At 40.9% G+C, this 23,362-nt stretch overlaps 3 protein-coding genes across 5 annotated transcripts in view; 2 read left to right on the top strand and 1 right to left on the bottom strand.

The window, feature by feature from the left end:
- LOC118423629 (E3 ubiquitin-protein ligase RLIM-like) overlaps nt 1-5,663 on the top strand; it is a 10,772-nt gene extending 5,109 nt beyond the window's left edge. The window contains exons 2-5 of one of the 3 annotated variants that reach the window (XM_035831859.1): nt 368-570; nt 1,776-2,062; nt 2,457-2,657; nt 3,246-5,663. In XM_035831859.1, the coding sequence (XP_035687752.1) occupies nt 392-570; nt 1,776-2,062; nt 2,457-2,657; nt 3,246-4,078 (1,500 nt within the window). In that variant the 5' untranslated portion in view covers nt 368-391 and the 3' untranslated portion in view covers nt 4,079-5,663. Of the gene's footprint in view, nt 1-367; nt 571-704; nt 915-1,775; nt 2,063-2,456; nt 2,658-3,245 lie in introns of those variants that run through there. The other 2 variants (XM_035831862.1, XM_035831861.1) reach the window with 2 other exon arrangements.
- A 2,939-nt stretch (nt 5,664-8,602) lies between these two features.
- LOC118423149 (profilin) lies at nt 8,603-15,221 on the bottom strand. The gene is made up of 4 exons (XM_035831152.1): nt 14,901-15,221; nt 10,074-10,137; nt 9,263-9,370; nt 8,603-8,709 (listed from the first exon to the last, which is right to left on the bottom strand). The coding sequence occupies exons 1-4, from the start codon at nt 15,009-15,011 to the stop codon at nt 8,612-8,614; spliced, it is 381 nt and encodes a 126-aa protein (XP_035687045.1). The 5' UTR covers nt 15,012-15,221; the 3' UTR covers nt 8,603-8,611.
- Nucleotides 15,222-17,327: 2,106 nt separating this feature from the next.
- The window catches only part of LOC118422258 (neurogenic locus notch homolog protein 2-like), a 25,273-nt gene continuing 19,238 nt past the window's right edge, over nt 17,328-23,362 (top strand). Inside the window, exons 1-6 of the mRNA XM_035829776.1 lie at nt 17,328-17,502; nt 18,366-18,441; nt 19,585-19,722; nt 21,218-21,400; nt 22,307-22,460; nt 23,240-23,344. Of these exons, the coding sequence (XP_035685669.1) occupies nt 18,375-18,441; nt 19,585-19,722; nt 21,218-21,400; nt 22,307-22,460; nt 23,240-23,344 (647 nt within the window). The 5' untranslated portion in view covers nt 17,328-17,502; nt 18,366-18,374. The remainder of the gene's footprint in view (nt 17,503-18,365; nt 18,442-19,584; nt 19,723-21,217; nt 21,401-22,306; nt 22,461-23,239; nt 23,345-23,362) is intronic.

The following is a 23,362-nucleotide window of genomic DNA, read 5'->3' as shown; positions in this document are numbered from 1 at the left end:
AGCAGAGGTTAGGTTTGGCTTAATGCTGCGCTACCTTGGATGCTTTCCACTATTCTACTAGTAAGTTCAACTTTTATGAAAAAAAAAAACACTGTCCAATTTTTTGTCAACAAACTTGTGTTTTTCAACTGTCAGTAAGTTAGAAAATTAAAATTATGTTCTGGGGGAACATACCCCAGTATGACCAGACTTCCCTAGATTTTGAGTACGTCAATCCCCCTCCCCCTAAGTGCAATTAGTTGTGGATGCACTGAACATGCATGTGGAATTATTTGTATTTAAGAAGTTTATTTAGTTTGACACACACAATTGCTGCTGTAGCATTCAATAGCAATTTTGATACTATTGTTGTTTTCTGTCTCCACAGCGCCACCTATCATCTGGCGGCGGTATGTCAGGTCGTGGTAGGAGACACCAGGGGCGGGACAACCCCCTGGAGTTCGTCCAACAGTGGCGGGAACGCTCGCGGCAGGAGCTGGTGACTCTGTCTGACGGACGGATGGTGACTCAGGAGGAACACCTGCAGTCCCTGGACACGGACAGGAGGGAGGAGCTGGAACAACTACGCAGGTTTGTTTGTTTGTTTGTTTGTTTTATTGGGATCTCCATGGACGGATGGTGACTCAGGAGGAACACCTGCAGTCCCTGGACACGGACAGGAGGGAGGAGCTGGAACAACTACGCAGGTTTGTTTGTTTGTTTGTTTGTTTTATTGGGATCTCCATGGACGGATGGTGACTCAGGAGGAACACCTGCAGTCCCTGGACACGGACAGGAGGGAGGAGCTGGAACAACTACGCAGGTTTGTTTGTTTGTTTGTTTTATTGGGATCTCCATGGACGGATGGTGACTCAGGAGGAACACCTGCAGTCCCTGGACACGGATAGGAGGGAGGAGCTGGAACAACTACGCAGGTAAGACCTGATACAGTGTACCAGAGTCCTCCCCAGAGGATGGAATAACAGAGGCCCTCCACTATACTCATAGCCCAGCTCCACTATACTTCTTTTGAAATTTAGTGTGTTTCTTCCCTATTTTCTTGGTTAGTTTTCCTGAATTAATCAAAATTCACAGATTTTTGTGCCAAGTGGCATCACTTTTCCAGTCGTCATTGTCTGCAAAAACTGGTGAATGGGCAATGATCAAAACAATAGTCGTTTTGCCGCTTCACAACAAAGGAATCACTATAACATATTATACTTGTAATACATGTATTTGACACCTTCTGTCATTGCAAAATGAACCAATTTTCATGAAAGTGCAGCGCGTTGGTTCGGGTTATTTCTGCCAACCCCTCCACTATTCTAAAAAAATTCTGGGGAGAACCCTGTGTACTGTGTCTGCATGAAGCATTCTTTATTCTTGTTTTTTAACGAGCGTAATCAGTGTAACTGTAAGACTACTCCAGGGTAATGAATTATTGACCCCAGTGTAACAGTATTTACGGCCAAAATATAGCAAGTATGTCCGTCTGATAGCTTGTACCTTCAAGCTCGTTGAGAAATTTTCAGCCCCATGTCAGCGACATGGCATAGGTCCGGTTATAAATTTTGAAGTGCTTTTTTTTAACAAAAAAAAAAAAAAAAACATTCATGTATTTCCTTGCTGGAAGTCAGATGTCATTTCAATTTCCGGCTGGTGTGGTCAAGTGGAACTGACCATGTACTTGCCACAGCGCAAAGATGCTTCCTGGTTGAATATGAGTGTGATACAGGCCACCAGTTGGTCCCTGAGCACTGCTTACATCTGAACATTTGTTGTTTCCCTACCCCCAGGGAGGCGGAATATCTCATGTACATCGGAGGGTTGCCTGAAGAGGACTTTCTACTCCTGAGACAGCAAGGCATGCTGGGAGACCGGCGGAACACAACCCCAGAAGATCTAGAAGCCAGAAGGCTGCAACTCAGGACCACCAACCTGCCTGCTGCCAATCAATCACCAGGCAATCACTCAGCAGCCAATCAGCATGCACCTAATCATCCAGCAGCCAATCAGCACACACCTGCTCAACCAGCAGCCAATCAGCACATAGCCACTCAACCAGCAACTAATCAGCATGCAGGTAATTGGCAAATGTAAAATTACAAACTTTAAGATGACTACTAAGATTGAATGGTGTTTTGAGGGGAAGATAACTGTTATTATATTATTTTGTATTGTTATTTTCTATACAATTTCAGAAAGCACCTTTTTTGTATTCAATGTTCAAAGATCTGTAACAGTTGTGTGTTCAGTTTGTGCTTTGTTAGTTATAACATTATAATGAAATGTACATGTACTGTGCAATGTATAGTATATCATATGGTACATCACTTAGAGTTAGACAAGGGGTTGTGGAGAAGACAAAAATTGCTGTGGTTTTGAGTTTGTGGTGAAATGGTTGCTGCAGAAACTGTGAACATAAAACAACCGCAAACATTTCTGCATTTACTGAGTAATTTGTCATTGTCCAACAGCTACCCAGCAAGCTCCAGTCAATAGAATGCAGTTGAGACCCAGACAGACTACCCAACAGTCATCCCCGAGGGAGGGCGGCCACAGTAGCGGTCGGGACAGCGGGCGACAACAGAGACTGACGGGACTGAGGGGGGCGGCAGCGCGCAGACGGAACAACCGACCAGCTTCAGCTAGACCCAGCAATAACACCAGTGATACAGGTACATGTAATATATAGACTGAATAAGATAGAACGTGACAATTGTAACAGGTACAATAGATGGCAACTTGCACATACATTTCATGAACATTCAGCTTCTTGTATTGCTAATATCTAAATCTAATTTTTGATAACAGTATAGACAAACCAGTTAATGTTATGCATGCCACTTCTTTAGAACATATCGAATTGAATATCTCTGTCTTGGTATATGGTAATTAATATTGCATCAGACTTATGTACAATAAATAGATTTTAACAATTTTTGTTGGTCTTTATCGTAGGTTGGACAGTCTATTATGAAGTAGAATTCGTTCTCATTAGTCATTATCATTAAAAATGATTAAGGCATGTTGGACACAGTTTCTCGTTGGCTGGTGACTTGTAGTTTTGGCCCTTTTCAATTTGTAGGGAGTGCGCACTAATCATTATTTTCCTATATAATCCTTATGCTATTTGTTTTTAATCAAAGTTTTAGATCTCTTCTGGATTGTGCCGTGAACAGATGTAATGTTCATTAGTGATATTACGCAAATTCAGTATACAACTCCTGAGTAAGTAAAGACTGAATGTTGGCTGTTCTGTTCAGGTAATGATGCGTCAGAGGAAGCATCCACCAGCAGCACAACCAGCGCCACCGCGGGAACTCGTCGTGGGCGCGGCCGGAGAAGACGGCCCAACTCCGCCACGGTCAGCACCGCCACTCAGTCCGGTCGTACAACCGCACGGGCTCCACGCCGAACAACCGCCTCCGCAAGTCGGCGGTCAAGCTCCCAGCCCAGCCGAGGAGCCGGGTCCGTAAACCGCCCCAGACGCCGCCTCACGGGCCGCCGGCGGGGGAGACCGCGGGAAGGCTCGGGAGCGTCCGCCTTCCAACAGCAGCTGGACATGCTGGCGTATCAGCTGTTTCTGCGGTCGTTTCTCGAAGAAGAGGACGCCATGAACGGCTCGGACTCTGACTCCTCGGACTTTAGCGACTCCTGGGATGAGGACTATGACTCATGGGAAGACTTTTTAGAAGACGAGCTCTCAGATGATGAGTCGAGTGACTCTTGGGACGGGTTTCTAGAAGTGATGGGGATGTTTTCTCCCCGTGACGCGGAAATGTGGGGTGATGTAGAGGTTGAAGAGGATGAGGCACCGCGTGGACTGACCAAAGACGAGATCGCCCAGCTACCGAGTCGGAAGTTCACGCGACAGGACGCGCAGCGCCTAGCCAGCGAGGGGAACGAAAACTCCTGTACAATCTGTATGGTAGAGTACAAGACGGGAAACAAACTCCGGAGGATGCCGTGTGCTCACGAGTTCCACTCTAAGTGCGTGGATAGATGGTTAAAACAGAACGGTTCGTGCCCGGTGTGCAGGCAACAAGTGGAGATCAGTGTTAACCCCCAGACTGCCGAGGGCCAGCAAACCAACTGAGAAATCTTGACATAATTGTAGTACCTAGAAACATATAAGTGTACATCTTCTGCAAGTGCTGCAAAGTACAGCAATGCAGATGAACACTGGACATACACGTATTACCTAAGACTAACTAAAGATAGAGGACTAATTTAATTAAAAATACAGTATGTTTTGTCACAGACCAGTTATCAATAGAAAAGAGAGTTGATGATAGATACTATATCAAGATAGTACATTTTTGTGTTCATAACAGAACTCCACATATCCATCTATTCTACTGTTACAGGTGAATTTAAGGTACAGTTAATAAGCAGTGTAAACTGACCCCTCTAATGCTATGATCACAATTGGAAAAGTGGCTATTTTTATTCACTTTTGATTGTGACCCCTACGCAGCCCTGTGGGACACCCCACAGCTACCAGACTATATTTGGGCATGGCCAGGCCCCCAGATTCTTTTAACTGGCAGTTGAAATTTATCCAGGATCCTGTGACAAATGACACTGTGATCTATGATGAAAACTTAGTTACTTGGGCCCTTCGCCCCGGTTGGAGCATAGGCCACCGATGATAGTCCTCCATTGTACCCGCCTCTGGGCCTTCTTCCTCAGGTCCTGCTAGTTGTTGCTGATACTCTTCATCTCCTCCTCCGTATCCCTTCTCCAGCTGTTCTTGGGCCTCCCCCTCTTCCTTTTGCCCTGTGGGTTCCAGGTCAGAGCCTGGTGTGTAATGCTGGATGTTGGCTTCCGGAGGGTGTGACCTATCCAGGACCACTTTCTCTTGAGGAAATTTCTCATGATGAAAACAACTGGACACATTTGTGGCTTCGGAGCCCAACCAAGGCTACACAGCCTCAGGCATCGATGCAAATGTGACCGTAGCATAAGCAGTGGAGAATACAGACTGAAAAAAGTTATTGTGATGTCAGATCAACTAGTTGGATCTAGACTTAGAGTGATAAGGATTGGTTTATAAGTATTCGTATGTAATATTTTCGGCTACAAAGTGGAAAATATTCAGGGTACTAAAACCTTTATGTTATTCATATTTACAGGCACTAAAAAGATATTATTTCATACTTGCCGTGTTTTCGAACAGCCACAAGAGGTGTTATTACTATGATAGTAGGTGTCAATATAAATTGTTTCTATAATGCAATGATGTTGAATTTTTACACCCTTAATATCATTTTACAATATGACAGGGTTGGTTTAACATACTATGTAAAGAAATTTTATTTGCCTTTAAACATCATCTTAACATTTAGTACCCTTACTGGGGTTAAAGGTTAAGAAATCATGCCTGGCTACAGTTCCAAACTGCTATGTTTAGCTACATCAGTATGTTTCTACAAGATGTATTGAGAACTTCTGTAGATGACCAAAAGTTCAGATGTAACGAACTAGTGCATGCTTGAATCAACTGTGGAAAGAAAAAAAGTGATACGTTTTAAAACTTTGAACATGTTCCTTTTGTATGAAGCACTGTAGTACTGGAGCACAGTTTGAAACAGTTTTATATCAGTGATACGTTATTGCTGCAATAATAGTTGTTAGGTACAAGTGCTGCTTTTTATAAAGGTAGAAACCTTGATGCCATCTTTCTTGTGTTTGGTCCTTTGCATTGTGTTGGTTGGAAGTTTATGTGAAAAGAAAATACAAGGGGAGATCAATAAGTTCTCAATCTCACCAAGAAATAATAAGCACAACTCAACTTCCGGGCACATCTTCGTAGTATAGAGTCTTTTATCAATATCCTCTGAATTTCAAATCATTGCAGTCATTATTTTCCAGGCAACGTTTTTTTGGCAACCAGAAGTTAAGTGGCAAGAAAAACGGGTGAACTGTGATCATACGTGTCAGCAGAGTTCCCCATGCCGTAAATTCTTCAAAGACATCATCAAAATGTTTTATAATGATTCCCTTCTTATTTCAAGCAGAAAGAAGTGGGTGTCTGACTTCCAGCATTGCAAGTTGACCCACACACCTCAGGTCCCAGCTCAATTGTGCATGTTTTGTTTTTTTCATTCTCTCTTATCTACCGTTACTGGGTGTCGCCTGCAAAGTAATGATCACAATAATTTGAATTTTGGTACACATTCGTAAAAAAGACCTAATACTTGCCATCTACACTTCGAAATCTGAGTAATGCTCATTATTTTTTGGTGAGGCCCAGAACTTATTGATCACCCCTCGTACAAGACAATAAAAGGTAGTAGAGTTACTATATGGCAGCAAGGTTCCTTGCTGGTTCTGTAGCATGGCACATTTTCAGAGTTTGCTTCCAAATAATGAGTTCAAGGCACCTCCTTAAACAAAGAACCTTCGAGGTCTCCCTGTTACCAGCTACTTGGAACCAGGAGTTTATCTGTGAGGCTGCTACCAGTTGAGCTACAGGGACATCCCTTACAGGGTTCTCCACAGATTTTTTTAGTATTGTGGAAAAAAATAACCCGAACCAATGCACTTAGCTTTCATGAAAACGGGTTCATTTTGCAATGACAGAGGGTGTCAAATACTAAGTATAATATATTATTGTGATTCCTTTGTTGTGAAGTGGCAAAACTACTATTGTTTTGATCATCGCACATTCACATGCACGTTTGCAGACAATGCTGACTGGAAAAGTGATGCCACTTGGCACAAAAGTCTGTGAATTGTCATTAATTTCAGCAAAACTAACAAAGAAAATAGGGAAGAAACACACTAAATTTGAAAAGTAGTATAGTGGAGCTGGGCTAGGAGTATAGTGGAGGACCTACGTTATTCCATCCTCTGGGGAGGACCCTACCTTAACAGTAACATTACAAACCCGTGCCATAAGATTTGTCTCAGAGGAGAGCAACTATCAATGTTTACTTATATTCAGGCAACTAAACTCTCATTAGGCCACCCCAATTTTATTTGTTACCTCTCGGATTGTCATTTTCAAGAAAAAAAACAGAGAAAAAATAATACAGGTTTTGCTATCACAAACCTGTAAATATTGCCATTCAGAGCCACATACACACAATTTAGGAAAAATCAGAGAAGCAACGGATACATTTGATGTCGCCTTAGCTAAAAAAAGGACACTCATACAGAAGATAAAATTGATTCTTTATCATCCACATGACATTTGTCTGGTATACATGTACTTCGGCTGCAAACTGCAGTCTTCAAACAGCCAGTAACGAAAGTGAGATTTAAATTCTAAACATACATGTACATGACGTCATGCCAACGATCATTTCTCCGACGTAACCACGTCCAATGCCATTACATTATCAATAAATATCGTGGATTACAAAAGGTCGGTACGTTTGAAATTGTAATGATGCAATGAACACCCTAATCTTACGACCTAGTGCTAGTTCACCTTTATCCGCGGGTTAACCTATATCCGTTGTTTATAGAAAAAATAAGGTATTTTGGGATAGCAAGTTGACAGACGGTGATTTCTAACGGTATATTGAATATCTTGCAATTTGAATTTTCGTCCGGTGACTTGATAATGTATTACTGATTGCCCTGTTTTTGCTGACAACAGATATAAGCAACCCCACGAATAAAGGTGAACTAGCGTCAGATGGATTTGTGATGTTCTACTAGTCTGGCAGTGTTGTGTTATGGCAGTACAACCCGACACACAAATGTATACCCGTACATCAGGTGTTCAAGTATGGTCTTGTCTTCTTTCTGTAGGCCATGTTGTACATTTTTTCTTTCTTCTGAGTAGAAGAAGTATGCCCCTAGTTTTTACTTCATCTACCCCTCTAGTCTTTCCCTTCATCTATCCTTCTAATCATACAATACTATTTAGAAGTGATAACGAATTAAAGTCGTGTTGGCTTAGCAAAGGCTAAATGTCTAACAAGAAACTTTGTGGAAAACTTCCCACCAATAAAAGCTTAAAGATAGAAACTACCTTAAGGTGAAACGTCTATTCTGTGGTTTTTACTTACACTATGTCTTAAGGATTAAAATCAAAGGATTGTTTAATGTTGTTGCTTCGTAGATTTTGCTAACATCAGTCACTAATTGTTGACAAAAAAAGACGTCAAATTCGCTTGATACTCTGCTTAAGTTATGACAAAGTGAAATTTATTCCGCATGCAAAAATGGTCATTTACATCAATGAGTGCCGCCTTACAAAGGCTTATTTATTTATTATGATCATTTCAGACATGTTTATCATGTCCAACTGTACATGGGTTTAGGATATAGGAGAATTCTTTTCACACAACCAGTAGGTACTTACATAGCTTACGTTTCAATGTCTCTCAGACACCTTCGTCAGAGCTTCTAACTGGAGTTCTGCTTCTCACCGCTATATGCAGCCGATGTAGGTGGCGCTTTTGCGGTTAGAAAACAATCCCAAACGTGGCTAAGCTTGTATCCCCCCTCGTCCCGGTTCATCGCTGGGAGTGACTTTCTGTGTAAAAAGAATTCTCCTATATATTCTACCAACCTGATGAAACTATTCTTGGATGTACATTAGTTTAGTTATAATTATGATCTTGTAAATTGTAAATTCCATACAGCAGAAATGATAATTTTCGGCGCCGAATCAAAGCTCGTTCTGAATCAGCCAGTCTCCCAGTTTTTCTACCACGCAGGCGCACTGCTCTGGCAGGATCGGCTCTGCGTACAGTGCCATCACCATAGCTGTAATATAAACAATAAATATCGTCATAAAGGCTGCGATGCGAACAACAAACAAGAAATATAATCAACATAGCTGCAATCTAAACAACAAACTTTCATCTACATTGGAAAATTGATTATGTGTGTAGAAACAAGCAGAGTTTTTATGTACTACAAGACACAATTCATCCGACAGAACCTTGTTTCAATAATAAACCATTTTTGATTTGATTGATTGATTGATTGACTGATTGATTGATTGATTGAAAATGTACACACACACGCACATACAGACAAGCACTCATACAAGCACACACAGACACACACAAACTCAAGCCAGAAGAAAAACTGCCATTCAGTCATGAACTAGCTGCATGTGATGAGGGGGGATACTGACTCAGTCACGAATACTCCCCACTAGTACTGCAGCGACGCCTAACAAGCGGTGGTGTGAAGTGCAGGCAGTATTATCCCAACTTCGTTGTGTATTAAGGCTGTATGGACGTTGGCGTTGTGTATCAACCACTGGTAGAGCATTCCATCTCTATATAAATTGAATGGCAACAACACTCACCTGTTTTAGTTTTCACTATGTGAACACCTCCTCTGTCCTTCTTCCCCCTGATGAGCTTATCGTCCCCGCTCAGATAGATGTACTTTGTTCCTCCTATTCTAATTCCATCTGGAATACAATATTTATACAGTCATGGTCAGTGAGACAGAATACACAGAATCGCAATTCGCAACAGTCATGAACCTAGAAGTCTGAACCGGTCATTCTCGGAATAGTTCATTCCCCTAAATGAAATTTCCGATGAAATAACTTACGAATTACAGTCCCCACAGGTACACATACTTCACTAAGAATGTTATATTTTCGGTGCAGTTTATTTTGTGTGTTTTTGAACCGCAAACATGTACGGATCCTTATCATTGGTATTTGGTAACGTTAGGTGGGTGGGAAAAACGAAGGCCAAGTTTGATATGGGCCTCATGGCGGCTTTAATACCAAGGTACTGCAGGGGAACTTTCGGTATTGATGGCTCTTCGGGCAGAGAGGTAGTAGTGTAGGGTTGGGCTTATTGCTTTTTTTTCGGAATTGTACTGTCCACATAAAAAGTAACTTTGTTTGGACGGTCGTGTGGAACGTGCAGGTTACGAGCGCACCTACCGGATACAAATATAACTACATGTCGGAGGTTCTGCAAAATCATGCGTACATATCATGCTCAATATCCTCAGGCTTTTCGGTCCTTTCACAATAAGCGCTTCCCATAAATAAAACGTATCATTTTCTGAAGGTAATCCAAAGGAATAAGACGTCAAATCCCTCTAATATCACATACATAGATGAACAGGACCAATAAATTGCGAAAAGGACTTACTTTGAACTAAAACTTCATTACTAGTGAAGGCTCTCGCCATTGTTGAGACCTCGTCTTGTGACAGCTGTGAAAAGAACGGAGAGGAAACGCCAATAAAGATAATATTGGTGACGACAAGATGTTGAAACTAAATATACGTTACTTTTATATAGTTTTGCTACTCCTGCGATAACGTCTACGGAAGCAAAGTATTTTTTGTTCGGTCACTGTCCAGACAGATTAAGAGAAAAAAATCTGACACCTGAAAGCTAAGATTCATAACATATTCCCTGTATTTCACACTAAGTCTCGAACAGTCGATGTAAGAAATGTGTAGTTTAACTTCATCGCAAAATCATGCCCAAATACAAATTACAAAGTAAAACAGTGGCATACAGAATTGTATACTCAACATAGAATGAAAATAAAACATATAGATAAATTAGAATGGAAACTACAACTGTTCAAAATCTATACTTGTACTTGTATATGTACAGAATTACAATATGTACACTAGGATGTTATACTACATGATGTGTTGTACTTGTATATGTACAGAATTACAATATGTATACTAGGATGTTATACTACCTGATGTGTTTCAGTTTAACACTGTTGTATTGTACAAGTTGTATCTATTGGATTGCTTCAGTCGAAATCTAAAAAGTAATCCCTAGGGAATGCCTATAAAAGAATCCGAACCCAGTAATTCTATCAGAACGGTGAACAACAACACCTGTTTCATGGCCGAAAGAAATATGACGGGTGCAACGTAAAATAATATACAACAGTGACCATCTGCCACCATAAAAAAAAAAAACTTCGTGTCCTTAATCTACGTGAGGCTGTAGCCTCTGCCAGTCTCCACGCTGGTATCACTAGAAATGACAAACTATAGTTTTGGCCGACCAAGTTTGTGTCATCCGTCCTTTTGACCTATTTCTGTTATTTTTCCAGCGACGTTTGGAGCCTGGCATACACAAAGGCTGATGCCGGTAATGGGGTGGCACAAATATCTATGTTCCTTCTCCGCCAGACACGACAACAGCTGTGATAACATCTGTACGCGTGTGTCAGTTGTGCGTCAAATGTATTCAACACCAGCTCCTCTTTCGGAACATTCTACCATCTGTTGTGGGCACACATGTGGTTCACGGAACAAAAGTTGAGCCAAAATATCTAAACCCGTCAAGAAAGATCAGGTCGCAATACCTTTAAATTTCTCTCAACAAAAACGACAAGGGGTGACACCTGAACTAGTAACTCTCGGACACCCTTAACGCATTTGATGGACGTCATTTTCTTCCTAAACCACTTTTCCAAAGTACTATAGAAGAAGAACGTTATTGCACGAGAATTGTAACTGGTACAATGTACATGTATGGCAACTAATAGATACATGGCAGTTGAACTATTTTATTGCTAATATGCTCATGAAAGTACGACATCCAGATACGGCAAACAACAGATTAGGCTCATTGACAAGCAACTGGATATGATTTTGGAAACAGCCAGATGTTTCAGGTATAGATTCCCCTTCCTTTCGTCAGTGACACATTTTGGCGTATATAGGTAATATCTAACAATTCTAATCTGATTTAAAAAGTAGAAGCAATCAAGGTAAATAGCTAACGTAATGTATACCAATAAGTGACATCATCGCGATCGCTCGTATTATGTTATAAAGTTTTCATTATTCAGCTTCAGGAATGTATAGTATTGTCTTTCGTCTTCCACTGTCTTCGAAAAAGGAGTCGAACCCAATAACCCAGGATCTAGAGTTAGCTTTCACTAGTTTTAGACTAGAGTACACTTGTGATATTGCATTTTACACTGTTTGAATCTTTTATGTTACCTGCAATTAGCCCACGGGCAAGACTTTTCAATAAAACTTGATTTAATTGTCTCGTTTTTGCTAGGGGTTGTACATATAAATCTATATAAACTGACCGACATAGTTAGGTATGTGAACTGGGCATGATATCACATAATAACAACAATTGTACAAGGTTTCTACTGGTACGTAACTACTGTTCCATAAGGCTGGTCGTCCTAAAACATGGGAATGTTTAGAATGGGATGAGAATTTTTACAATCAATGGAGGCTGCTGCAATCATTGGAGGAATTTCTAACCTTATTTGATATATTTGCCTATGTCATCCTATATTATCCACGCAGGGACAGATATCGTTATCAATTTCTGATTCATGGTCATTCATCAATGATTACACCCATTTTCTGACAGCCCAACATTTTTGTGAAAATTCCAATCACCAGGCAGCCATGGTCGGTTCGACAATCAAATTCTTCTAGCTTCCGAAAATGTCGAAAGCACATCAGGGTGAGTGGACGTGTGGGACCAAATTTGGGGAGAACCCCTCCCAGAGGGCGCATGGAAGCTACATGTGTGGTCAGCTGTACATGGCACCCTGGGATGTCCTGTATCTAGGGGGTGGGGGTGCTGTGTGGACATATGGTTTGTCATAATAGTATAAATGCAGAAATGTTCGCGGTGGTTCTGTGTTCGCGTTTTTAGCGGTGGCTACTTCACCGCGGACATAAAACCACCGCGAACGTTTTTCCATGAAAACATGTGACTACAGTCGATAAGGCGCTAGCTCGGGAACACTCCATTTTCCCACTACTGCGAAATTAAATCCCTGCGAAGTTCAATTGTATCTACCATCCACGTGCACGTTTGATCTAGCTAACTAGTACATTTTTTGTATTTTGGTATCTAATCTGGCAATGCATATATATGTGTTACAGACAGTATTGCAGTTCTGACGCATTAAAAAACATGACAACGTGTTTTCCTGATGAGGGAAACACTTGCATACAAGACGTTCCCGGTTTTGTTCATATTTATGATAACAGTTGCAAAACGCTTTGGGTCGCATTTCCAAACGAAAAGTAGGATATAAAACACAAACAAAACATCAAAGGAAAAAGTATAATCATGAGCACAATTTTTGTATATTTTCTTTACATACACTTTTATTTTCGTCCCTCAAACAGCCATGGCTGGTGTTGGGAAATGTGACCCAATCATAACTGGGTATAACTTTATAAGGAGGTCCGATGATATCCCAGCAGTTGTTTATGAATGATTCATTTTCACTCCTCGTCTCGTTTATCTGCATGCCATGTCCTCCAACATTTTAGTCTAGTGCGTAATCTTCAACTTCCGTGACTTTTGAGGTTTGTCATGCAGGTATCTTTGCTGTATAGATAAGAATAAGAAAAGACTTTGAGTGAATCTCAATCACCGAGTCACATATCTTAATACAACATAAATATTTAAAAGATATTACTTTGAGTATATGGATGGCGTTCAAATTTGGGCGCTGCATAACTTTTAGGCAGTTATAAAACAAACATACTATCATACAGTAAATCTTACAAAGCAAAAAGAGCAAATCTATGCCATAGATTACAAAAAAAAAAGTTATAAACGGATATTGATGTCGTAGAATGTCAAAATTTAATTCCGGCATCCAAAGAAAATAAATTCAATTCCAGTGTAATCATCCAGACTTCTCCGTAAAGGGAAGATTCGTCATGCTATAGTTTCCTCCCGACTGCATGGCTATTGAGAGGGTCTGCATTGCATGGAGGATCGTGCCAACGATGAAACAGATCTAGAAATTTTAGGAAGACCATGGCAGCAATGTACTTTAATGCGTTGTTCCTTTGCATTTATGGGGTGTCTGGCAAACTCGGCTGTGAACGTCAACTTAACACTTAAGGGTAACCTTGCGTTCAACTTCGCAATACCATTTGTTTGTCATGAATTCAGGCTAACCAATAACGTGTCACGTGGTCCATTATGTAACATTAGGACGATATTGAAAGCAGATTTTCCTACCATGTCTACAAAATAGAATTGCATACCAATATTAGAGAGGGAGATTACAACATCATTGCATCATCCAAACATGTTTAAAACCCGTAACCTTTCAAACACGTTTAAAGGTATACTACCGAGTTTTTTTTGTGACCATCAGAATAAAGACTAAATGCTACGTAGAGAAATTTCAGGAAAATCAACTTTTTGTATTGTTCAAATATTACGTAGTAAAGCTTTAAAACCTGTAATCTTTTAAACAAGCGTACAGTATGTTGTTGTTAAGAATAGGAGGGTCTAGTTTGAGATGGTTTCAGAAACTCACTGGTACATATGTAGCTTTTCGTACGGTTAACAAACACTAAGAATACCAAATAACGATGCACATATGCTAAAAAAACGTTGTATCTCTTATTCACATGAAGTCATTGTTTTCGAGAATGTTTCCGATTTCTGGACCGAAATGTTACAACATAGGCCTTTAACCAAAATGGCTTACAAACCCTCTAGGGAAGCGAAAAGGCATGCAGACCTTCTATTGATGTCGCTCAGGGAGGTCTGTATAATAGATCTATGCGAACAGGTGCATGCCCAGCCGTTCTCCAAGAGATTGTTACCCATGGTATACCATTGGGACTTCTCTTGTCAACTTCAAACTCCTAGACAAAGCAATAGCTTGTTCTTATCGGCGTATACTTGGTATATACTATACAGACAGATAACAATGTATATGTGACACTGCCTGGGAACTGATGGGGTGATATGAATGCCGGCATGCAAGGACCACGTGGTCGCGAACATGTCCGACATGACTAAAAACGTCTCGGAGCGGACGCAGATGTGAGACTCGGAATTTCGCGTACACTAAATAAAACTACATTCGGGATGTCACAACACTTGAGTTATATCATCCACAAAGCTGGGTAGTTCTTGGTCTAGTAGAGAACTGTGTGGTAACTAAATGTGTTAAAAGAAGAGAGAAACTGCTTTATATATCTACCTCGAGGCCGGGGGATTTAGCCCAAATGCTGCCGTCCAAGCCACAAATCGCAGCCATAGTCACGCACTGGGTCGCCACCAAATGTTGGTCGACATACTGTTGCCAGCTCATTGTGAATCTTTTCTTCAGTAAAGAATTCTCTTCCCGTCAAAAGTCGTATGAAGCCAGTACTGAAGTCCTATAGATACGTGACTGATATAGGGTCCCGTGCGTACTAGAGTGTGTCCTTGGTCTGGCAATGACGATCTATTTTAATGTCATCCTCTCATCCAGACTCCCCGCCGATCACAAACTCTACTTCACCCGAGAGGAATGCTGGGACGCCTGGCGACGAGGGGTGGGGTCGTGTTCGGCAATTTTCGGACATCTAGAATGGATAATACCATTCACTATGGGGGGAGGGAGTCGTCTATGACTTATGCTTCAGTAACCTTCCTTCAATAATATTGCAGGGTAATCATAGTCTTATGTGAATAATAAAGCAATTGAAAGATATATGGTATCTCACAATGTGTCATGGCAAGCGTAAAAGACATAGGTACTACCGTAGATAGTCAGTGTGTACGCGGCCCTCTCTCTGGCAGTGTGGACTCGTCCATCTATAAATATATGATCTCTATGCATATCTAACCATTTGTGCTCGGGAATAACCCGATATGCCTGGATGTTGGTCTGAGCCGTCAATGGCTGGTAGGGAGGGTGGGGGTGCAGATGCTAATGGCATTAACTTACTCAAGTGCATAGTTTACTTGAGTTTTAATATCGCAAATAATACTTTCGTCAATCGTACAACTAGCTTTAGAAAGACAGTCTCTGCAAGTGAAGTTGTATTTCTTTAAATAGATGTACTGTGACTTGTGGTGTAAGGTTTGCTATGTCTGTCTGCCATTTAATATTTGGGGTACAATAACAAGGCTGATGATATTTCATCATGTGTCGGAGGGCGCGCCCTGCCATGTTTGGAAGTGGGTGAAATTTTTCAGAATGACGAGGTCGGTCGACTGGCCGATAATCTTTTTTTTTGTAGTCAGAGGAAGGGCATGTGGTCTGTGCGTCTGAATGCATTATGACCCTCTTAGTGAACACGTATATGAGACGTAGAGAGGCTTCAGAAGAAGTAAATATGAATTCTAAACATGTTTATAGGCGTTTAGATTAAAATTCACTTGTGAAAGACAACTGGAAAACACGGACTAACCCGGATTTACGGAATTCGAAAGACAACTTAAAGGCAATCTTTACGAACTCAGCGGTGTATACATCTGTCAAGAAGGAAGATACGACAACATTAAGTATGGTTTAAGCACGCTTAAACACCGTTTTTCGTGCCGTGAAGTTTCCGCTACCAGTGCTCTCCACAAGCAGAGGTTGGTGGGGGAAGATTGTGACCTTTTTATCAAATGTTCCGTTTTCTGCCCACAATCCCTGCCCATATGGTAACATATGCTGCGACGTTGCCACATGCAGCAAAGGTTGGTGGGGAGTGCGAACAAAAAAACGGGACATATGATAAAAACATCACAAACTTCCCCACCAACATCTCCTCGGAGAGTGTCCGCTAGCCCGGAATGTTATCTCCTACAGGAAAGGATCACCAAAGGGCACGGTAGGTATGGGAAATGTAAGGAATAACCCATCTGTCTGTCGGCAGGATATGGCAGGCCCATATAAGCCTTGATACAGACAGGAGATATCATAATATGGGCCGTTTGGGACTGCATCTGTAAGCAGCGACACCTGACTGTTATATAATTAACTGCAGTGCAATGTGAACAAGTCAGAATTGCCCTAAGGAAAGTGACAGACGGTTGCAAAAATGTCGTTGGAAATAAAACAAAGGTTGTGTAAAAAGAGATTCTTTATTCAGTGACTTACCAATCTGGCTAAACTATTCACTGATAGGCGTAGGAAAGTTTTAACGCGCCCGCGGAAATGGAGTTTGTTATATCTCGTCTAGGTATGGATTTTATCAATATTGCGTGTATAATGCATACATATCTTTCGTGGATGTACAATTAGCGTGGTTCAAATTGTAACTTTCTAGTTATCAAAGTATCAGTCTGGTATACATGTAACGCTGGATCACCTTTATCCGAGGGTTACCTATATCCATTGTTTCTAAAACGGTATTTAGAACTGCAGAACCTGCAGAACCGCAACTCACTCGGATTTTTGGCCGGAGATTTTTAAGATAATGACTTTTGTTTTCTTAAAGTTAACATAAAGTTTCCATTTAATACAAAAGTTTATTTTCCTAGTCTATTCAGAGGACTTTGAGGCCCTTTATTGGATTCCGAAAATATTTCGAAATATATTTTGCAATTCTATCATTTTCTGTCAGGTGGCGTAACAACACACAGGAAAAAGGCGGTCCGCTTTTCCGCCAATACCGAACTGGACCGCTTTTTCTACCAACCCCATTGTGACCGAGGGTCAAAGTTGAGATGTCAAGTACCGGATGTTACATAGTTTCGAGAGTTTAGCGTCGTGTGTGGCAAAAATCTTCTAGATTAGCGTTTAGATATCGCCTTAGACACTTACATGTAGCTTTACAAACAAGCTACAATGAAGACATGGTTGTGGCAAAGTGAATTGTAAAAAGGTAAGTTTGAAGATACTTTTTAACATGTTGTTCCATCGATTTACTAAGTATTTTTGTAACGTTAAATCCATAACGTGTCACTATTCATGCCATGGCGGTCATCTCAAGTTAGCTATTAAAAAGTATAACGTTATTATTGTAAGAAGTATTTTTAGCACCTTGGGACATGATGTCTGACGGAGAAATAGACGTTAAACAAGGACAACAACAACAACAATGTTAAATAACGTAGCGTTATTTTGTTGCATAACGTTACATAAGGCCATTATGACCGATTCTATTACAAGGATGACGTCCTCTGGGAGCCCCAAAATTGATGCGAGCGTGAAAATAAAACGTTTGGCCAAAAAAAAGTTGCCTTCGTGAAATCTAACAAGTGGTCAGGAATGTGAAAGATACACATGAGTTGATGGTATAATGCTATTCACCTTTATCCGCGGAACTGTATCCGTTGTTTATAGAAAAAAACAAGGTTTTTGGGGATAGCAAGTTGACAGACGGTGGTTTCAAACCGTATATTGAATATCTGGCAATTTGAAACGTCCGTTGACTTGATACTGTATCCCTAATTATCCTGTTTTTGTAACGACGGATATAGGTTACCCCACGAATAAAGGTGAAGTAGCGTTGCAGTAGATTATTTATTTTTGGTCAGTCACTTTGTTTTCTTTGACTTTGAAATCAAGTTTGGTATATGAAATTAGTATAACAGGTAGAAATTGCTATCCGAGACTCTATGTGCTCAGATCGTAGAATGTGTCCCTGTACGTATACTAGAATAATGAAAATATCTTCCCACTATAGACAATTAATGCTTTATGTGGAATTGCTACGATATGATGTTGTTATGTCCTTAAACACAGCCACTAGCTATGGGCAGTATGCCAGCCAGCCTGCTACAGTGCCAGGTGCTAGTGCTGATACTTGCCAGTCTAGCAGGTATAGTGCTATGTATATACATTGTATACTGTAGTAATGTTAACTACACTTCCTACAAGTACAGCCCTGTATGATTTCATATTTTTACACACAAAAAAAACGTTATTTAATCCCAAACAATTTTGTTTGCTAAATCATATATAGCTCATGTATGTTTTGATAAGTTATTAAGCTACATGACAAATGGTTCAAGACTTAGCTTATATTTTCATATGTGTTGAATACTGTTGATGCAGAAACTTTCGTGGTGGTTTTATATTCACGTTTTTCGCGGTCACCGCTGAACCGTGAACTTAAAACCACCGCGATTCTTCATAATACAGTATGCGACTACAGGACAGTACTGTAAAAAAATTTAAGTTTGCGGGATGGTGCTATTGCGAATTAAAAAACACTCCGAACACTCAATTTTCCCGCTGCCGCGAAATTAAATCGCTGCAAAATCAAATGCATTTACGGTAACATAATTCATTATCAAGAAGAAGTTGCCAACGCTAACAGTCAGACTTTTACAAATCATCAAGTATCAAATCTAGCAGCCCCGATTTACATGTTTGCAAAGTGTTACTGTAAATGCATTTAAGTTCGCGGGGATTTCATTTCGCGGTAGCGGAAAAAAAGGACTTTTTGCGGTGGTTTTATGTTCCAGGTAGCACCATGCACATTAGTCTCTTACTGCTATGGAAAAATGTTTGCTGTGGTTTTAAATTCGCGGTGAAGCGGCCACCGTGAAAACCGCGAACATTAAACCACCAAGAAAGTTCCTGCATTTAAAATATTCCACAGAAAAAAAGTTTGTGTCGGCAATTGTGGTTTATTTACAAGGTTTCTTAAAGATGAGTTCTTTAGAATAGTTGAAACTTGATCTTCAATTATCTTTCATGGTGTTCTCTCCAAGGATTTTGTTGTTGTTACTAGTAGTAGTACTGTAAATGCAGAAACTTTTGCGGTGGTTTAATGTTCGCGGTTTTTGCTGTGGCCATTTCACCGCAAACTTAAAACCACCGCGAATATTTTTCCATGGCAGTAAGAGACTGCAGGGTATGGCGCTACCACAAAATGAAAACCACCGCAAAAAAGTTCTTTCCCGAAATTAAATCCCCGCAAACATAATGCATTTACAGTAGTCTTTTTTTTCATTAGGATCGGACTGCCCAAGCCTGGGTCCTATACAGCAGATAACCTGCGGGGATGGTACATGCACGCTACTGGAGTGGGTGTGTAATGGAGTAGAGGACTGTGGGGATGGTACAGATGAGACAGCTGCTACCTGCCAAGGAGGTGTGGTATACTCATCCTCCTAACGCCCGGTCCCCAACGGCATTAGCCTATTGGGGCCCTGCTATCTCATGCCCTATCAGTGGTTATTATGATTGTCGCCACAAACAAGCTGTCAACCAATCAGAGAATTGGCCTTTCTTGGGCTTGTTCTTCTCGCAAGCTGTCTCGCAAAGTCCGCTGGGAAGCTATCAGCCAATCATGTTATCCTCCTACGCCCGATCCCCAATGGCTGACTGCCCATAGAAGGGCAAGCTCATTAATATCTATAAGTAGGGCGCTCCCTAACTGGTCTGAGTGCACAAGAAAGCAGAGGTAAAGACAAGTCGTTTTGACACGACTGTGGTCCCTCTGCGTATGTAGGAGAATGGGTATACTCAGCAATGTCTATATTACCTAATCGCACATATACTATATAGGGCAGCAGTGGGTTCACATATGCGTAGGAAAAACTGGAGCTGAAAAAAAATCAGTAGACTGGATGTTGGACCTATTGGAAAATAGACAGATTATATGATTAGGTATTATCACCTCTTGGGGCTTACCAGTCGCGGAAAATAACAAGAGCAAAGTAGGAAAGAGTCTATAGTCATTTGTACCACTAGTTTTACAGTCAATCGTACAAATGCAGTTAGCCTTGTAGGATTTTAAAACGCCAGTGGGGCAAATTCTACTCTAAACATATTTCTTTATAGCGAAATGGACCATTATTTTCAGTATCGTCCATTCACAACTTCTCACATACTAGTACTGAATCAGGTCCAGGTTCAGGTCCGGACCTGGACCTGATCCTCTGGACCTGAGCCGGAACTGGAAATTCTGTACCAGTACCCACTTCTATACATGCGTATAACATTCAAGTCCAAATGAGTTCCGTATGGACGTTTTAGCCTCTACCAGGCTCCACAGATTGCTGGAAAAATAAGAGAAATTGGAAAATATAGCCAGATAACATGCTAGAGCTAGCTGGTTGCAAAAAGGTAGAACACTGGGGTCATGTTGGCGTAACGTTTAGGGGTTTGGGGCCCAGAACCCTGAAGTCCTGGGTTCTAATCCCCAGACATGCCACCAATGTTGTGTCCTGTGGAAAAGCTCTTTACTGTATTACAGGTGCAAAAAATGGGTACCTGTAGGTTGGACAGGAAAATGACAGTGGAAGGAGAGGGATGGGCTCCACCATCCAAACATGCCATAGACACAGTAGTTAACAAGTCACTGCCCCTCTGGCCTCAAAAAGGCTACCAGTATGTGACAACCTATCACTACAGTCCACAGCACAGAATGAAGTTTCTCTGAGGAAAGCTTGTTTTATAAAAGACAGTACTTTTAGTAACTGGGCATATTGAGAGGCTACATGTACCTTGATGCTCACTTAAAGTCTAGAAAACCACAGCCTTGTACTGTCTTCAATGACAGAGTTAAGACTTGACTCTCAGTCATTCAAGACAGCTGCAGTACAAGGCATCTCTGACCAACTTCCAAATATTCTCCTTCACAGAAAATCCGTGTTTAAGCCATCCTTGTCTGTACGGAGGGACATGTGAGGCACACAACAGGACAGACTTGCAACTCGCGTTCTACACCTGTACCTGTCCTCCGCTCTACACAGGTGACAACTGTGGTACCATCATCCGGGACACCAACATCACCAGGCGTTGTCATCCACAGCCATGTTACAATGGTATCACATCTTTGTCTTGATATGAATCTTTTCACATATATTCACACATACACCTACTTCAACCACAGATTATTTTGCTAAACTTTGATTTGATTTTTTTAGGCTCTCATAATGACCCTGTTGTAACGCTAGTTCACCTTTATCCATGGGGTAACCATTATCCGTTGTAGATAGAATAGGAGTATTTAGGGATATCAAGTCGACAGACGAGTGTTTCAGACTGGAAAGCTATGAAAATATTGTAATTTGAAACCAACGTCCATCAACTAGACATCCCGAAATATCTCGTTTTTAAAACAACGGATATAGGTTACCATGTGAATAAAGGTGAACTACCATTAAATGCTTTGGAGTTTGTGGTGGTTTAATTATTTAATTAAAATTTGTAGTTTTTATGGTGATCTTTCCCTGCAAACTCAAAACATGCGCACAGTAAAAGTCTTTCTTCTCCCCACCTTGCCCATTGTTTAAGCACTACATGTATGTACTATACATTGCTAAGTATCATAATGTGTTGCAATTATTCTGTCTATCTATATCTGTAGTACCCTTGCTGAGTTGCTTATTAGGTGGTTTCCGACTGACTGTCTGTAGGTGCCCGTGTTTCCATTACTGTTAATACATGTAGTAGCAGTATGTGACTTTAGCATTGACGCAAACTTGAAGAAACGCAAACACTTCATTTTCTTCTTACCACAAACTTAAATGCATTTCCAGTATTAAGCATAATGACAACAAATCTCGAGTTCTGACCAGTTGTTCACTCGTGTCTTTCATGTTTACACTTTACATACATGTAACATTTCTTTGGCAAAATCTATAGTTGTTGTTTGGAAATGTGTCAATGAAAACAAGCTACTAGAAAGTAGGATTTGTTGATCTTTATCTGCATGTTTCTGTTGTCAGGTGGCACCTGCCATGAGGAGGCAGATGGCTTCAGCTGCAGCTGTCCAGCAGGTGTTACAGGTGCCCTGTGTGAGACTGACGTAGATGAGTGTGACTATGACTCTCAGCTGTGCAGGCCTGGTGGTGTCTGTATCAACCTCTATAACAACTACAGGTAAGGGGTACACCCATTCTCACTGGGGCACACTCCAGGTTATTCCAGTATACTGTTTTTCAGTTCGCAGGGATTTAATTTTGCGGTAGTGGGAAAAAGGACTTTTCGCGATGGTTTTAAGTTCGTGGTTGCACCATGCACTGTAGTCTCTTACTGCCGTGGAAAAATATTTGCGGTGGTTTTAAGTCCGCGGTGAAGCGACCAGCGCAAAAAACGCAAAGCGTGGTTAGCAAACAAAAGTGTTGAGCCAACGGAGGATGGTACTAAGGTTAGCTTCTTCCAGGGAATGATCCCAAAGCAAAAAAAAAAACCTTGTGAGGATGAAAGGATATTTCTTCAGCAAAAAGACAGAGTTCTGTTCCTTCAACATCTCTGATTTTGTGTCAAAAATAATGTATTTATTAAAAAATGATAAGTGCAAAATTGGGCATTTTTGCATTGGAGAAAACCCATTGAAAAGATCTTTTTGGCAATCATGATTGGTGTTGTCAGAGGGAGAAATACCTTGTTTATAATGGAGCAAATTATAACAAAATTCTATAATTACTGTAACTACCAAATGCAGTGGTTTGACATAGATTGTGTTTTCCATAAGATTGGTACATTTTTGTATATTTGTTTCCGGCATTTGAATATGATATGTACAAATTTCATATGACTTGTGTTATTGCTTAACTATAGACACCCTGTACTAACTGTAGGATATGTATTTGATTTTCTTATAGAACATTTTCGTTGTTGTCTCCAAACTATCTGGGTTTTTTTTCCTTGTTCCCCAGCTGTGCGTGCCATCCTGGCTTCAGTGGGCCTCTCTGCCAAACATACAACCCCTGTACAAGTCACCCCTGCAAACATGGTGGTCAATGCAGCGTAGACCAAAACATGTGAGGACATGCCAATAC

Source organism: Branchiostoma floridae, chromosome 9, assembly GCF_000003815.2.
Source record: "Branchiostoma floridae strain S238N-H82 chromosome 9, Bfl_VNyyK, whole genome shotgun sequence".
NCBI lineage: Eukaryota > Metazoa > Chordata > Leptocardii > Amphioxiformes > Branchiostomatidae > Branchiostoma > Branchiostoma floridae.
This window is presented reverse-complemented; position numbering and strand designations above follow the sequence as displayed.

Coding starts and splice junctions, on each gene's coding strand:
- LOC118423149 (XM_035831152.1), bottom strand. CDS start 15,011: ATGAGCTGGCAACAGTATGTCGACCAACATTTGGTGGCGACCCAGTGC. Junction 10,138..14,900: donor CTAAATCCCCCGGCCTCGAG/GTAGATATATAA, acceptor TTCTTTTCACAG/CTGTCACAAGACGAGGTCTC. Junction 9,371..10,073: donor TAATGAAGTTTTAGTTCAAA/GTAAGTCCTTTT, acceptor ATTGTATTCCAG/ATGGAATTAGAATAGGAGGA.